At 34.3% G+C, this 18,730-nt stretch overlaps 1 protein-coding gene across 3 annotated transcripts in view; it reads right to left on the bottom strand.

Moving 5' to 3' along the window:
* SCN3A (sodium voltage-gated channel alpha subunit 3) overlaps window positions 1-18,730 on the bottom strand; it is a 120,441-nt gene that overhangs the window by 56,604 nt on the left and 45,107 nt on the right. For 2 of the 3 annotated variants that reach the window (XM_012761182.3, XM_012761180.3), the window contains exons 6-12: window positions 17,077-17,205; window positions 16,308-16,399; window positions 15,256-15,528; window positions 14,988-15,051; window positions 10,130-10,271; window positions 9,228-9,434; window positions 272-562 (exon numbers count right to left, since the gene is read on the bottom strand). In XM_012761182.3, the coding sequence (XP_012616636.1) occupies window positions 272-562; window positions 9,228-9,434; window positions 10,130-10,271; window positions 14,988-15,051; window positions 15,256-15,528; window positions 16,308-16,399; window positions 17,077-17,205 (1,198 nt within the window). Of the gene's footprint in view, window positions 1-271; window positions 563-9,227; window positions 9,435-10,129; window positions 10,272-14,987; window positions 15,052-15,255; window positions 15,529-16,307; window positions 16,400-16,491; window positions 16,584-17,076; window positions 17,206-18,730 lie in introns of all 3 variants that reach the window. The other variant, XM_012761177.3, reaches the window with a different exon arrangement.

Below are 18,730 nucleotides of genomic sequence, written 5' to 3' on the forward strand. Positions count from 1 at the left end.
GTCTCAAAATAGTAAAATGTTTAAAACTGAATACCTTAAATTAGAAGTTATTAGCAGTTTAATAAAAAAATCACTTTTGATAAAAATTTAACAGTTGAATAAAAAATTCCTTTTGATTTAAATTCTTATTGTAAGTTACCATAAGAATTTAAATAACCATACTAAATGTTAGTCCCCATAGCTCACTGAAATCAGATATTGCAAAAATGTACCAAAATAAAATACAGCAATTCCAAAGCAATAGCAACGACAAACCAACCAGAAGACTTACCTGATGTGGGGAGCAGAATTTCTTATCGCCACTCAGTCGGTTTCCATCCATGGAGAAAAGAAAGCTTCTTCTTTTGACACTGTCTTCAGATTCAGATTTGGGAAACCTGTCTCCCTCTCCTTTGTTGTTTCTGTCTACATGCTCCCTCTGTCTTCTTTTCTTCCTTCGGTTCCTCCACTCTTTAGCACTTTTGGAGCTTAACTTTGATGCTTCTGAAGAACTTTCCAAGAGCTCTCCTAACCCACCCATTCCACTGAAGTCTCTTGAAGCAGCTGATGCTGCTGCAACTGCCTGTTGTAAAACAAAGCCAGGCACTAATTAGAACATAGAACTCTGAAAACAGTTGACTATGGTGCAAATGTTGCCATTTAAGACTATTAACTATAAGTGAAAATTAAGTCTTCTGGTCTTTATTTTGTCTTATCACAAGAGTTTATACATCTGACAAAGGGCTGATAACTAGAATCTATATAGACCTCAGAAAAATGAGCAAGAAAAAAACCAAACAACCCCATTAAAAAGTGGGCAAAGGACATGAACAGAAACTTTTCAAAAGGAGATAGACTAATCACCAAGATACATATGAAAAATTGCTCAACATCTCTAATCATTAGGGAAATGCAAATCAAAACCACAATGAGATATCATGTAACTCCAATGAGAACTGCTTTCATCAAAAAGTCCCAAAACAACAAATGTTGACATGGATGCAGAGAGATAGGAACACTTATACACTGCTGGTGGGACTGCAAATTAGTACGACATCTATTGAAAGTAGTGTGGAGATACCTTAAAGAACTAAAAGTAGAACTACCATTTGATCCAGCAATCCCACTAGTGGGTATCTACCCAAAGGAAAAAAAAGACATTCTATAAACAAGCCATCTGCACTCAAATGTTTATAGCAGCACAATTCACTAAGATATGGAAACAACCCAAGTGCCCATCAATACATGAGTGGATTAATGAAATGTGGTATATGTATACCATGGAGTACTATTCAGGCATAAAATGACAAACTACTGTTGTATTATACTGGAGGGAGCTGGAGTCCATTCTTCTAAGTGAAGTATCACAAGAATGGAAAAATGAACACCACATGTACTCACCATTAAATTGGTACTATTAATAATTGATCCAAGGCCGGGCGCGGTGGCTCACGCCTGTAATCCTAGCTCTCTGGGAGGCCGAGGCGGGCGGATTGCTCGAGGTCGGGAGTTCTAAACCAGCCTGAGCAAGAGCAAGACCCCGTCTCTACTATAAATAGAAAGAAACTAATTGGCCAACTAATATATATATAAAAAATTAGCCGGGCATGGTGGCTCATGCTTGTAGTCCCAGCTACATGGGAGGCTGAGACAGAAGGATCGCTTGAGCCCAGGAGTTTGAGGTTGCTGTGAGCTAGGCTGACGCCATGGCACTCACTCTAGCCTAGGCAACAAAGCGAGACTCTGTCTCAAAAAAAAAAAAAAAAAAAAAAAAATAATTGATCAACACTAACGTGCTCATATGGGAAGTAACATTCATAGGGTGTCGGGCAGGGGGTGGGGCGAGAAAGAGATGGGTAAATCCGCACCTAATGGATGCAGTTTAAGCTGTCTGGGAGATTGGTTCGCTTGTCAGGTGGTGGAAAGGCAATTTATGTAACCAAAGCATTTGTACCCCCATAATACTCTGAAATTAAAAAAAAAATCACCCTTACATTTTAAATATCATAAAGCAATATGCTAGCGTATGCATTAAGGCAAAAAAGGTCTGGTTTTATATATCTCCTGGATTGCCTTTTTTTTTTAACTATGATAAGATTAGCTTTGTTCAAGGGACAATTGTTCTCTTAAAGTATCTTTTATACTTTAAAAAGCAAAACTTATCCTAGTGGTGTTTGCTTCATCTGATTACCATTCCATTTTCAACCATAGGATTTTTCCTTCCTGTATAATCATGAACAACTGAGTGGTATTTTTTCCCTTTAAATCTTGGGAAAAGGTTTTTTTCTTTTCTTTTTTTATGAACTCAAAGCATTTAAAGTCTATTATTTTACATCTAGATGGAAGTAGTGGGAATGAATTGGCTAGTTTATCCTTGTTTTTCATTTGAATTACATTTAGGACTATAGTTCACATCTCTGGGGTCATGTTATTCCCAGAGAATTTATTACAAAGCACTTTTAGTCTTAAAATTTTTGATGTTTACAAACTATTTATTATTATAAATAACAGATAATCAAATTACCAATGAATAAATTCCCAAAATAATCATTCAAGATATTATGAGAACTAGTTCAGATTTCTTTTTCCCTATTTCAGAACTAAGTATTTTTAAGCATTTTGAGTTTCTGTACCTACTCATGAAACACAACCAGTTCTGAGGTGTTTTGTACTTTCATCTTCATGAATAGTATTTTTAGACTGGAAATGATCTAACCATGACATAGAACGGACATGAAATGACAATATGGTACATATCAAAGCTGAGTTTTCATTAGGTATGTTCCTGTTTTTAAAATATAACTGCAGAAATGGAAATAATCAAATTATGAGAATGTTGATTAAGCTTTTTACAGATGTCATTACTGAATACAATCAACCCTAATTTATCTACCATTTTGTCTATCTTCCCCCCACCACAACTGTAAGCTAGATCAGAATTGTGTCATTGTTTGTATGTGCAGTGCCTGGTATGTCACCTGACATAAAAAGGGCTCCGTAAATGATTGGTGAATAAAGATTTAAAAGGCATTTTACTGTCAACTGTCTCAGACACTGGAGTAGAGGTAGAGGGAGATCAAGGCATGCTTAGATCTCATAAAAGAGTCTGTGTCAAAATGGTCTTTTATAACAACAACATGTTTTAAGAGGGAATAAAGATAAAACTAATTTGACAACACTTTGTGCTCTATGTTTCTTCCTTACTGAGAAGAAGCAGCAAACTCTTCCTTAGTAGCTTCCATTTTTGAACCTCATTAACTAAAAATTTTTTTTTATTCTTTTTTTTTTATTTTATTTTTTTTCTCTATTCTATGGTATTTTGTTATAAAAATTTTTTTTAAAGTTTTTAAAACTGGCCAGGCGCGGTGGCTCATGCCTGTAATCCTAGCACTCTGGGAGGTCGAGGCGGGCGGATTGCTCTAGGTCAGGAGTTCGAAACCAGCCTGAGCAAGAGCGAGACCCTGTCTCTACTATAAATAGAAAGAAATTAATTGGCCAACTAATATATATAGAAAAACTTAGCCGGGCATGGTGGTGCATGCCTGTAGTCCCAGCTACTCGGGAGGCTGAGGCAGTAGGATTGAGGTTGCTGTGAGCTAGACTGATGCCACGGCACTCACTCTAGCCTGGGCAACAAAGCAAGACTCTGTCTCAAAAAAAAAAAAATTAAAAAAAAAAGTTTTTAAAACTGAAGGTACTATGCTACAAATTCTCTAGGATTAAAATGAATTTAGGGAGCGTATTACAGTGCTAAATTTATGTGTTGAACTGTGCAACACATAAAATGTGACACAGGTATTTGTTGACATTGAGCATAATATTCATTATGGGAACCCAAATCTAAGACTTGCTATAAGACAACACCCAGCATTTAAATGAAACACTAATCAGAATCTGCATATTCTTAAAATTTCATGTACTCATATAGCCAGATTTTTTACTGCAGTCTTGATCATCAGTATCACTTCTAATATAATCCATTGTGAGAGACGAAAAATATTAAGGACTCTTTGTAAGTATGACTATATAAGTAAAATAAAGTGAATAAATGAAGTACTTATGTGTTGCAAGTTAAATATAGTTACACAGTGCTTGTTACATAGGAGGTCCATAATATGTATCATTTGTTGAAAGAGAGAATATACATATATCCTTTTTTTTTTTTTTTTTTTTTTTTTTTTTTGAGACAGAGTCTCACTTTGTTGTCCAGGCTAGAGTGAGTGCCGTGGCGTCAGCCTAGCTCACAGCAACCTCAAACTCCTGGGCTTGAGTGATCCTTCTGCCTCAGCCTCCCGAGTAGCTGGGACTACAGGCATGAGCCACCATGCCCGGCTAATTTATTATATATATATCAGTTGGCCAATTAATTTCTCTCTATTTATAGTAGAGACGGGGTCTCACTCTTGCTCAGGCTGGTTTTGAACTCCTGACCTTGAGCAATCCGCCCGCCTCGGCCTCCCAAGAGCTAGGATTACAGGCGTGAGCCACAGCGCCCGGCCAATATATCCTTTTTTATCCAAATACAGTCCTTCTCGTTTCCATGTCGTATGGCTACAAACACACAACACCCAGTGTTAATTGTTTATTGACTTGTTTGTCCCTAGAAACAAAGGAAGTGGTGGTAATATTCCCTTACCATAATCCTGAAATTTATGTTCATTTAAATCACTTCCGAACTTTGTTTTGCATAAGACATGATTTCCCTACCTATTCTGAATAACAGTTCGAATAGCTCAAAACCAAAACAGTTTTCTAAGGCAACAAAGGTAACCTCCGACACAACACATTTTACGTGTCACTCATCAACTCAAATCTGTCACTTGTTCCACTTCCAGTGATTTGCCGATTCCCTCAAAGGCAGATGTTTCCTGTCATCTCTCATGTTTGTGTACCTGTTTATACCCAACTCTGTGACACTGCAATGTCCTGCTTACTCAGAATATAGTGTTACTTTCACAGCCGACTTGCTCAGTTCCTCTTGTACAAATAACAAATTTGTGCCTAATATTTATATACAGAACATTTTCTTATAACATTTCTGTATGATTCAACATACGTTCTACAACTCACTGTATCTATATGTCCTTAAAAATATAACCACATGACTAATCATTTGTTTTTCACATAAAATCCAGTTAAAATCCCATTCAAAGCTGCAAGACATTAACTATATCTATTTCAAGTCTACCCCCGATTATATTAGATCTTTTAAATGCCACTATTCCTAACTTTGTCCTAATGTTTACTCCTCAACTTTCTCCTATAAGACCAATATAGACTGCTATGGAATATGCTAAGCTAAGATTAGCATTTAAAGATCACAAGTTAAATGTCAAACACAAGATGATCTAGGACAAAACATTTATTTCTTTGTGGAGTTTGTCTTTCTCCATGTCATTTTTTCATGTCTACGTAATGACTGGCACTGGGGGGGCCCACACAGACATTAAATAAAACTGGAAGTGATGCCAGGCTTCATGAAGTCACTGGCTAGACAGTAACTTGTGAAGAGTCAGAGGTGGTTAGCAAGACTTAAGCTATACTGCAGCACAAATGGCCTCATAGTTGCACTAACTCTCTGCCTTCAGCTCTCTCCTGTGCTTCAGCATTGCCTGTTTACCAGTCATCATAACCTGTGTCGTCAATAAGAAACTAAAATGGATTTGGCACTGTGCCATCTCGATCAGTATGAGAACCTTAGATCAATTTAAAATTTGTACATATAAAACTAAAGCTGAGTCTAATCATGATGATTTGGTCACTGGAATCCAATAACAGACTATTAAGTAACAGAACTGATGCTTTCTAGCTGACCTAATCATGATATGGATAATTAGGTTCTTTAAACATTTATTAGACATAGTGCACTTTCACTTCTAAATTCAAAAAGATTATACTCTTTTAATTGATGCCATATTATACTCTAAAGTGGCTGCATTTCACAATAAACTTATTCCTATACTGTGTTATCTGTGGAGGATTTTCAAGCACAATACTTTGTCTGATTTGATAAATGATAATAGAATAACCTGGTGCTTTAAAATACAATTACATATCATTTATAAATATTATTCCCTATAATGTTTATTTAAAACTTTGAATTAAAAATGTTTTTGCCCTGTAAACTGTTTTATTTCATTATTTTACAAATGTGTTTTATTTATAGTGATATGAAATAAAAATCCTAAATAATTGAAATATGGTAGACCTTTCTCGCAAGGGGGGATATTTTATAAAATTTTCAAATATCACTAAATTTGTTTATAGTTTTTCTTATAAATTTAATAAAATATAACCATGTTACTATTCTGTACCCAATGGTAAGATGAAAATAGCAAAGCCAGAATGTTCAGTAAATGCTAAGTCTATTATCAAGCTCAATAACTAGCTAAGCAACTCATAGCTATATCTCTGTTTCACCAGAAAATGCCTCAAAGGACCTAGTGCTATATGTTGTACATATTCAAAGTAACTCAGAATTGTTAAAAACTTAAATTTTGAACCCACAAATTCCAAGTGTATACTGTCATTCAAATAATACTTCAAGTATCTGGAACCATTCATCTGAAAAAAATGCAAAAAAATATGTAAAAAATTATTTGGACTTTTGCTTCTGGCCAAGATAGAGTAATAGGGACCCGATCTGCACTCTCTTCTGAAACAACTAATAAAACAGGCAAAATACATGTAACAATGGTTTTGAAGAAACTGAACATCCGATCAGGAAGTCATGAGATATTGGGAAATGGGAAAGAAGGAAAGCAAGCTCCATGATCTTCTTAGCTTATGGCATTCAACTTCCAGACTATGGTGTGAGGAGAGAATATCTCTGTAGATAGAGTCTACATACACATAGAGTTTAGAGGAGGAGATGAAACTAAGAGTCTTGGAAAACCAAGGTGGCTTGGTTCACAGGACAGAGTACTATAGAGGACAGAGCTGAACAGGGAGAAAACTCTGGAGATCTTCTGAGGTCCCCCTTGGGTTCTGAGAAGCATATTCATCAATATATGTGTGTTGGGAAACTATCTGAGGCCAAGGATTAGAGGGAATACCACCCAGCATGCACACTGTGCCCAAATATTGCCTGTTTCTACCAGCTACACTTGGAAAGGACTTCTTTTTAAGTGGGAATTGGGTAGGGTATTTGGAAGGGTCTTCACTCAGTATTGGGGGATAATTAGCCTTAGACTAAATGGTGCTCTGGTCCTAACTAACAAATCTTTAAAGGTTTGCAGGTATAAAAGAATCAGACAATTTATAAATGACATAACTATATCCCAAAACAAAGATCAAGAATTGTTATAAGAATACAAAGATATCTAGCACACAAAAAAGTAAAATTGACAGTGTCTGGAATTCAACTGAAGATTGTTGGGAATGTAAAAAGGCAGGAATGTATGACCTATAATAAAGAGAAAAATTAATCCAAACTGACTAAGGACTGGCAGAGATGTTAGAATTAGCAAACAAGGAATTTAAACAGTTGTTATAACTATATTGTGTATGTTGAAAATGTTACTTAGAGACATGGGAAATATATAAAAAAGAAGCAGATCATGCTTTTAGAGAAGAAAACTATAATGTCCGAGATGAAAAATATACTTGATGGGATTAATGGCAGATTATAGATATTGCAGAAGAAAAGATAATAAACTTGAAGACATAGCAGTAGAAACCAGCCAACTGAAACTGACGAACTGATTCTAAAAGCCATATGGAACTGCAAAGGACCTAGAATAGCTAAAAGAGCTTTGAAAAAAAAAGTTGGAGGGCTATACTATCAGATTTCAAGACTTGTTGTATAACTACACTAATTAAGGGAGTGTAGTATTGATGTGAAGAGAGACAAATAAATCAACTGAAGAGAATGGAGTTCCAAAATAGACACCCACATTTGGACAATTGATTTTTGACAAAGGTTTAAAGGAAATTTAGTGGAGAAAGGATATTTTGTTATACAAATGACGTTAGAATAATAAGATACTCATATACTAAATAAACAAAAAATAGTGAATATCGACATATAACTTGTATTTAATGCAAAAATGAACTTAAAATGGGTCATTGATCTCAACGTAAAACATAAAACTATATAACTTTAGAAGAAAATATGGGAGAAAATCTTTGTGGTGTTGGTTTTTCAAAAATTTTTCAGATGTAACACCAAAAGCATAATTTAAAAAGAAAGCCAAAAAACAATTAGCTTGATAAATTGTACTTCATCAAAATTTTAAAAAACTTTTGCTCTTAAAACATACTGTCAAGAGAATTAGAAGGTAAGTCTCAGACTGGGAGATAATATTTGTAGAGCACATATATGATAAATAACTCATACTCTGAATATAAAAGAACACTCAAATCTAAAGAATAAGAAAAAAAACTAAAAATATGAGAAAAGATTTGAACAACCACTTCATAAAAGAAGCTATCCAGATGGAAATATGAGTAGGAAGAGATGCTCAACATCATTAGTAATTAGGAAGATGAAAATTAACTCAGCAATGAGACACTCATTAGAATGACTAAAATTAAAATGACTGACCATACGAAATATTGGCAAATGTAGAAGAATTCAACTGATATTAATCATATTTTTACTATGTCTCCCCAAGATCATCTTTCAATATATGGAGTTTTCCCCCTTTTAATAGAATTCTGGGCTTCTCTCTCTTCTCAATACATGAATATCCCATTCACTATACCTCTAACCCAAACAGTTTTTAATATTAATAAAAACATATTGTTGGCGTCTAACTTCAGATTCCTTCCTAATATCCTGATATGGGCTATAGCAAACACCTTTTTGTACTACAGAAATCCCAAAGAATGGCTAAGCATAAGTATGCATAAAGTTTTCTTGTTAACATTTGAGATCAATTAACTTCAGAATAAAATCTCAAATGTCATAATTAGGGGTGAAACACTAATACTGGGAAATATCAGTTTCTTTTCTAATTTAAACTTAAAATTAAATCCCTTCCTTAGTTTCATAAGACAATTGCATAGTAAAACTTATCCCTAATGTATTCACTACCCACCAGCTGATTTCTTTATACATAATGCCTGAAAAGTGCCTTTGAATCCAACTTCAGAAACAATTTTAGGTTTGAATCGCTTTCTCTTTTCTAATGACAATGTCTGTAGATAAAATGAAAAGCCAATTCCAATTTGACCTCTATAGTACAACAATATTCCCAGATAGAAACCAAAAATAATAATAAACTTATGTTATTATCATTCAGTACCTGAGCTTCTTCCTGTTGCTTTTTAAGCTGTTCAAGCATCTGCTGAAATTCAGCCTCTTTCTGTTCTGCCTCTTCCAACGTGGCCTGGTTCTGTTCCTCATAGGCCATGGCCACCACAGCCAGGATCAAATTCACCAAATAAAAGGAACCCAAGAAGATAACCAGGACAAAAAATATCATGTATGTTTTTCCAGCAGCACGTAACGTCTAGGGGGAAAAAGGGTTAATTCCGTAAGTATATTAGTATATCGTACCCAGATAGAGATCTGATTTTGACAGTCAGGAAATTGATGCTTTTTAGTATCCAATTTATCTTGATCAAGATATTTTTGGTGTTAAAATGTTCAACATACAAAAATAATAATCAAATTATCTAAAGCTTGACTGCAGTCTCATTTGACATAAACATATTTCAAATTAGTATATACTGAATATATATTTGAGACTCACTTAAATGCTTTTATTGGGGTTCATAATGTGGGGCAATATGACAAGTGAGAGCACTGTATCTTTCATTGTTGCCAGTGGAGTTCCACTTACATTGCAGCCCACTGTCCATACCATCTAGAGATGTCTTTCTTCCCTTTTCTTCTAGACTTGATTAGCTATAGCTTTAATCTGAAATTTTTATACAATTGATTTAAAAGATCTTTTAACATGTTTTTATCTCCACAACTGGATTATAAACTCCTCAAAGTTGTGAACATACTTTGCATCCCCCATACCCCCCTAGCAGAATGCCTTTCATATAATCAATTAGGATTGATTAGGATTCCTAATGATCAATTAAGATTCTAGGCAAAGACCCTCTAGATTTCAGAGTGTTATGAGCAAGTATCCACACTTGTCATTTTATCTATGATCATAAAAATAAATCCTATGCATGTTAATTTGGACCTTACCAACTGATAAAGATTCTCCCAGTAGTCTTGAGTCATGAGTCTAAATAGAGACAAGAAAGCCCAGCTAAAGGTGTCAAAGCTCGTGTAGCCATAGTTGGGGTTTCGACCAGCCTTCACACAGATGTATCCTTCTGGACACTGGCTGTAAGAGAGAGAAATGGAGGTAAGGTGGGCATAGAAACTATAGCAATTTCAACTGATTTGATTTATAGAAATTTTCAAAACCCAGAGTTGTTATCTATGATGAATCATCTTCTTTCATTTCCAGAATATTTTAGGTTGTTGTTCACAGTGAAATTTATCAGATGAAATTTATTAGGAAAACCAACAGAAGATTTAGGTGCAAAGGAGTCAAATTCACAGACATTTACAATGGCAGAGAGCTAGCAACCACATACTTTTGGCTCTGACACCGTCATTATTCTACTCTTTCCAAAGTGGCAAAAATCAATAATTAAAAATTAAAAACCAGAAAATAGCTCATTAAGTGGTTATGAGCTTAATGAGCTATTTTATTAGCCAAAAAAGTTCTGTAGAGTTTTCTAAAATAAAATTTTTATTTTAGAGAAATTTTAGATTTACAGAAAGATTGTGAATATAGACTTCCCATATATCCCATGCCAAATTTCCAATATTGATACATTATTATTAACTGAAGTCCATACTTTACTCAGATTTCTTTAGGTTTTTCCTAATATTCTTATTCTGTTCCAGGACCCCATACAGGATACACATTACATTTAGTGGCTTTGTCTCTTTAGGCTCCTCTTGTTTGTGAAAGTTTCTCAGACTTGCCTTGTTTTTGATGATCCCAACAGTTTTGAGGAGTATTAGGGTCAGGTATTTTGTAGCATGCCTTCAAATGGGATTTGTCTAATGTTTTTCTCATGATTGTATTGGGTTTAGGAATTTTGGGGTGGAAGACTACAGAGGTAAAGTAGCATTATTATTACATCATGTTAAGGGTATATACTTATCACTAGGAGTTATCATTATTGATGTTAACTCTCATCACCTGACTTGAGGTGGGGTTTTTTTTTTTAGCCTTCTCCACTGTATATTTATACTTTTTTCTTCCTTTTTCATACTATACTCTTTGGAATAAAGTCACTATGTGAAGTCCCCATTTAAAGAAGAGGCAATTATGATTTCCTTAAGGGTAAAGTATGTACAAAAATTATTTGAACGTCTTCTGTATGGAATATTTTTCCATTATCCCTATTTTATTTATTTATTTAATCATTTATTTATATTAGCAGGTAGTCATGGTTACTCATTTTATACTTTGAATTATAATCCAATGACATTTTATTTCTCTTCTTGCTCAAATTTCTGCATCTTTGGTCATTAGTTTTTCAGTTGACACTTGTATCAGTTTGACATACCCCATAGTTGTGTGTGTTTTGTTTTTATTTGTTTGTTTCTTCTTTAGCATTTTCTTACTTTGGGGCACTATAAGATGCTCCAGGTACATCTTTTATATTTTCAACCCCAGTCCTAGAATCAACCATTTCTCCAAGGAATACAGGTTCCTTTTATTGGGGAATGGTATGACAAAAAAAGATCTGGTGCTAGTTATGTTTGTTGCTACTGGGGTGTCACTGCTTCTAGGCCCTCTTAGCTGAAAGAACAAGGAGAAATATGTTTGTAAACTTACTTGCTGAATGTCAATATACATGCATAATGTTTTCAAGATTGTTAATCCTTACTATCATGGAAAACAACTTTATCAACTAGAGCACTGTTCTTTTTGCCTTTAGTCCTACTGACTCATTTCCAAAGTTACTTAGGTTAGCATGTTATTACCCCACCTGCTGGGGTGAAGGTGTTTTGTACGTTTGTAATATATTTAGATATTTTTGTCACATTCTGTGTTTCATCCTGTGGTCTCCAAACTTCACAAAAGATATTTTTAACATTTGTATTATAATGTATACATTAAGATTAACTCTGTATTATAAAGTTGTATGAGTTTTAAAAAATACTTAATGTTTCATATTCACCATTATAGAATCCTAGAGAATAGGTTCTTCAGCCTAAAAAAATCCCCTGTGCTTTACCTTGTCAGCCTCTCACCCTAAACTCCTGTTAAACACTGATCTTATCTCCACTGTATACTCTCTTCCACAACGTCCTGTAGTTGGAATTATACAGTGTGCAGCTTTTTGAGGTTGGCTTTTTTTCACTTAGAAATATGCATTTAACCACTTTGGGACCAGCGTCGACTATAGTCGACAGCCACAGATGAACCGCACAGTGACTTTAGCTGATAGCCGTGATATGACTTCTCTAGTTTTTCATTTATCACAATAAAATTGGGAACATTTAAAAATAACATAATGAAAAATATATGTATACATTCCCTATTCTGATTTACATTACAAGTAAAGCTGCCTGTAGAGTAAAACAAGCTTTCAGTGCTTTAAAGCTTTCCTCATTACACAAGAGCAAAACGGATTCGTCGTCAATGCACAGCACAAGCTATCGTGTGGACTATGAGTGCCGGCTGTGGGCAAGGTTTCGCGGCCGGTGAGCATGGTACTGAAGTAGTTAAGATTCATCATTGTTTGTTTGTGGCTTCATAGCTCATTTCTTTTTATCACTGAATAATATTTTATCATATAAATATAACAGTTTATTTATCCATTCACCGATTGAAGGACATCTTGGTAATTATGAATACAGCTTCTATAAACATTCACATGCAAGTTTTTGTGCAGATGTAAGTTTTCAAAGTGGTTGGCTAAATACCCAGCAGTACAATTATTGGATCATATGGTAAGACTGGGTTTATTTTGCAAGAAACTGCCAAACTGTCTTCCAAAGTGGCTGTAACATTTTGCATTTCCACCAGCAAAGAATGAAAGTGTCTTGTTCTGTAACCTCACCAGAAGTTGGTATTGCCTGCTTTTTTTGGATTTAGTCATTTTAATAGGTGTATAGTGGTAACTTATTGTTTTAATTTGCAATTCCCTAATGACATATGATGTTGAGCATCTTTTTATATCCTTATTAACTATCTGTACTATATACTTTTGTAAGCTATTTATCTGTTCATGTTTTTTGCCAGTTTTATGTCATTTGTTTTCTTACTGTTGCATTTTAACAGCCCAGTCTGTGGCTTGTCTTATTCTTTTAAGAGAGTCTTTGTAGAGCAGAGGTTTGTAATTTTAATAAAATCCAACTTACTATTTTTTTCTTTCATGGAATATTCCATTGGTTTTGTATTAAAAACTCATCACCAAACCCAAAGTTATGTAGATTTTATTATATATTTTCTTAAAGAAGTTTCGTATTTTACATTTAGGTATATGATCTATTTTGAGTTAATTTTTGTGTAAGATAAAAGATCTGTATCTAGGTTCATTTCTTTGCATATGGATCTCTACTTGTTCCAGCACAATTTGTTGAAAATACTTTTCTTCCTCCAAAAAATTGCATTTGCTTCTTTGTCAAAAATTAGTTGATTATATTTGTGTGAGTCTATTTTGGGACTCTTGAGTCTATTTCATTGATCTATATACCGATTCTTGCACCAACACCATGCTGTCTGGTTACTGTAACCTTGTAAGAAGTCTTGAATTTGGGTAGATGTATTTAGAATTTTATTTGACATTTAACATTAGAGGGCTATTAATTTTGCCATGTAAATTACTTGATCCATAGGAGAATCTTATTAAAGGGAAGTGATTATTATGCTTCAACAGAAATGAAGTATGCATTGTAACCAAATTTATCTAAAATTTTTCTGGGCTTTTATGATAACCATAATAATTAAAATAATAGTTAACATGCAATAAATTCTTATTATAAAGCATGTGCTAGTATAAATGCTTTATGTGTATTCAATAATTAATCACCACAACAACTCTAAGAGAGAGGCAATATTACTCCCCCAATTTTTAAAGATGAGTAAACTGAGGTACAGAGATCCTAGGACACTTTTCTAAGGTCAAAGAGTTTGCAAATGGTAAAGTTAGGATTTGAACCCAGGTATACATGACCTCTAGAACCTATGCTCTTCTCTACTACTCTCACCTCACAAATGTTGGGAAAAATAATTTCTCTAAAACTCTAGCTATGTGACTCATATACATTTTCATTAACATTCTTAGATTTTTATGGACACACCAGTTTCCTATATTCTAGGACGATTTAAAATATATTTAAGTTCTATGGCCTAAGAGTCACTTACTATTGCTACGCTTGGCTTTTAAAAAATTTAATTTAAAATAATCTTGAGAAAATATGTTAAAGGTGAGAGATTAGCAGGATGGCTAAGATATTACATCTCTTATTATAGAATGTGACTGACAGGAACTATTAAGTATGCAGACTCAGATTTGGACCTGCCTTTGTCATACATGTGCCCTTGGCTTCATCGCACATGGGGATTCATGCTATTTCAAGAATACCTAAATCTTTCAAAGCAGTTCCCCAGGTGGGCTTGTACCCTGAAGACTATGTTATATTCTAGATCTTTTCCAGTCACAACCAAACTCATCTCATCAGTAGATACCCAAAATGTGCCCATCTTGTGTTTCCTTCCTGGATTTCCTAGAGAGTTCTGATGGATTTACAGAGAAGACAGATTACACATCTGTAATGGTTACAGAAGACGTTTACATATTGGAGCAATAATTTAAGTACATTTTAACTGTGAAATTCTGGGGAAAAGGTCTTCAGAAAAAAATGTGATGACTGTGAGTTTAGGAACAACAGCAATCCCGTAAATCAGACAAACACTTCCTCGGTAGGCAGCACCACTCTTCACATGAAAGGCTATCCTTGTATATTTTTTCCTACCTACTTTTTTTGCAAAGAGTTCTATATTTAAAAAAAAAATTGCATTTCTCACCCAGCATCTGAGCCATTTCCACATAGTAAAGGATCTTTTTGTCCATCCAAAACATAAAAGTGACCTGTTAATATAAAGAACAAATTATTTTATTTCATATTAATCCTATTCATATTAGGAACAAATCAGTTTGACTATCTCAGTTATTTCCAAAGTGGACATCCGTAAAGCATATTTACAAAGGTAGCTTCACACCCACAGTCTCAACTATTTATAGCTAAAAACTCATTCAACACTAAGGTTAATGTTATGAGGCAATACTTCTTACTCTCATCTCCAATGTACTCCTTCCAGTTAAATGTGCTCATTGTTACATTAACAAATGTCCCATTTGAATCCACTGTGCCATTAAAGTAGGAAGTGGTGTTGATTTCAAAAGCAGAATCACTTGGGGGCCATTGTAAACATTTATTCCTCAGGTTGCCCATGAACAGCTGCAGCCCAATTAGAGCAAACACACTCAGACAGAACACAGTCAGGATCATGACGTCAGAAAGCTTCTTCACCGACTGGATCAGAGCCCCCACAATGGTCTTTAAACCTGAATAGAGAGAACTATAGGTCAACCAAGGAAGAGTGCCAGAAACCACTATTTCTTCTTAATTGTCACACACATTCTCTTTCCCCTACAAACAATTGTTTAGCTATTAAGACACCAAAGCTGTATGGATAGCCTGATGGTTTGGAAAATAGATGAAGAGCAGATTTTAAGTATGAATCATGTGCTTTCTGGAGGTTCAATATGAAAGTTTAAATAACTAGGCAGGAAGTTTTGTTTGTGTGGTTTTACATGCTGAATGCACATGTATTGACAAACTTGCAGTTATTTTTCATTTCAGATTTTATGTTGCATGAGGCTATTTTCCTTCATCCATTCTTTACACTAGCCTCCAAGTAGCAGTAATTTAGAGGAGAAAAGAATTTTAAGATAATAAAAATTCCATGACATATGCATGCTGTTCAATAACAATCTTTTCTCCTTTGTAAAAGGAGATCCATTTTTCAAATAGATCAATAGTGAATGGTAAAATCCAAGTCAGTTAGTAAAGCCATGGTAGCAAAAGAAAAAAAAGAAACAAAGAAAGTGAGAGAGCAAAATTAGTATTTTTAATAGATGTCTCATGCAATTTTCTGTTAAACTCAAAGGCTGACTTTATAAATAAGCATGTAATTTCTAAAATTTTAGAAACTGAACTGACATTGAAACATCATTTGGCATTCTTGAAATGTGATGAGCAAGAATAATAAGCAACAAGCGATTATAAATTGATTTCAAACTCAGTAATTAAAGTCAGCCTCGGTGTTTAACCTAGCTCTCACCTGGAATGACTGAAATTGTTTTCAATGCTCGGAGAACTCTGAATGTTCTCAATGCTGAGACATTGCCCAGGTCCACAAACTCTGTCACATATCTGTAATAGGGGAGTTCACACACAAACACAATAACACACAAGAAAAGTTGGAGATATAAGGGGCCTACCACCTTACACCAGTTTCTTCTTACCTGGAATTACAGAAATAGTTTTCAGAGCTCGCAAGACTCTGAAAGTTCGAAGGGCTGAAACATTGCCTAGGCTTACAAATTCTGTTACATACCTGCGAATTAAATCAGAGTTACTGATAGTTTTGGCAATTTTATATTAAATAAGGAATTAATGCTGGGTTTGGCATATACAGGCCCCTTTGGTGTAACAAATGGAATTGCTATAGATCTCAGGGTGCCATATGCTGAGAGCTGCTTTTAAGAAACAAAATTTTGTTGCTTTATTACAATGTAATTTTCACTAATATGAACACATTTGTTTGCAAAACTAATCAAAGTACAGTTTTTGCTATTAAATTGTACTCAATGAATAATTTTATTTTGATGAAGAGAAAGACTCTATGAATGAAAGTAATTCTGTTTACTGTTCATTTGCCAGATATATTTACCTTGCAACATACATTCTAATATGTATTCTCAAAATATATGAGGTATATAGTTAATATGACTAACAAGAAAGCTTTACATTTAAAATATGTCACAATCTGGTTTATGCTGTGACTATTTTCATTCCTTTGGGCTTATCAAAGTTTGAAAATTACTCACGCCATCACAATGACACTGAAATCCAGCCAGTTCCATGGATCACGAAGGAATGTAAAATCTTCTAAGCAAAACCCTCTTGCCAAGATTTTTATAAGTGACTCAAAGGTATATATTCCAGTGAATGTGTACCTAGGCAAAGCATCCAAGCCAAAATTAATAATTTCATTTGTACTGTTAAAATAGATGTTTATAAGCATAGCAAATCCTATTCTTTTGTGGTTTTTCAGTTCACTAAAATATTGTTTCTTATTTCTGTTTGCCAAAGAATCTATTAGTTTAATTAATTTTATAAACATGAGTAAAAGGTTAAACTGAAGAGAAAAAATATTTTCCAAAAATCTGATCCTTTTTAACTATTTAGGTTTTAGAATAATAGTTTCATCTATTCTATGGATAATTATCAAGCTTGACCCTCTAGAGCAGCAGTATCCAATAGAAATATAATGCAAGACACAAACATAATATTCAAATTTCTAGCAGCAAATAAAAAAGTAAGAAGGATCAGGTGAATGTAATTTTTATAGTATATTTATTTAAAACAATATATCCAAATTATTATCATTTCAACAATTAAGACTAGCCAAATTTCAAGTTTCTATAGCCACATGTGGCTAGTGGCTTTCTCACTGGACAATAAAACTTAGAGACAACATAGCTTGGATTCATTTACTTAAATAATAAAGTAGTTTATTCAAATTTCTTAATGATTAAACTCATTTTAAGGCTATTTTACATGTCTAATAATGAAGATATATTTCATTTTTTTTTTGATCCTTAAAAGTCAGGCACAGAATTATAAACTGCTTCTTTCTCTCTCTCTCTCTCTCTTTCTCTCTCTCCCTCTAGCTCCATATCTCTATGTGTGTGTGTGTGTGTGTGTTGTATAGATATATGTATGTATAATCACAAGAAATATTTCAATTAACCAGCATTCTATGTGTGTGTGTTTACACAATTACCAAAATTCAGGGATAAACAAAATTCTTTTTTTTTTTTTTTTTTTGAGACAGAATCTCACTTGTTGCCCAGGTTATAGTGAGTGCTGTGGCGTCAGCCTAGCTCACAGCAACCTCAAACTCCTGGGCTCAAGTAATCCTTCTGCCTCAGCCTCCTGAGTAGCTGGGACTACAGGCATGTGCCACCATGCCCGGCTAATTTTATATATATATATTAGTTGGCCAATTAATTTCTTTCTATTTATAGTAGAGACAGGGTCTCGCTCTTGCTCAGGCTGGTTTTGAACTCCTGACCTTGAGCAATCCACCCGCCTCGGCCTCCCAGAGTGCTAGGATTACAGGCGTGAGCCACCTCGCCCGGCCTTAAACAAAATTCTTAAATCTAACTTTGCATTAGCTACTATCTCTATGCAATTGGACCAAATCATTTAAACCTTGATCAAATTCAAATTTTAGGCTCCAAAACAGTGTAAGACTTCTCCATTTGCTGTTTAATGTAGTGCATTCTTAGCCCTCTTTTTTTTTTGCGAGTGTTGACAATATAAGTTATTTCTGTTTCTTCCAAAAATATAATAGTTGAGTACTTGTTTTTCAACACTGTGTTCTTTAAAAGTACAAATTAAGTTTGTCAGAGTACTCACCCAAGCCATAAAGATTTGACTTACTCTTATTAAAATTCCTTATATTTTACAGCCTAC

The sequence above is a fragment of the Microcebus murinus genome, chromosome 8 (assembly GCF_040939455.1).
Source record: "Microcebus murinus isolate Inina chromosome 8, M.murinus_Inina_mat1.0, whole genome shotgun sequence".
NCBI lineage: Eukaryota > Metazoa > Chordata > Mammalia > Primates > Cheirogaleidae > Microcebus > Microcebus murinus.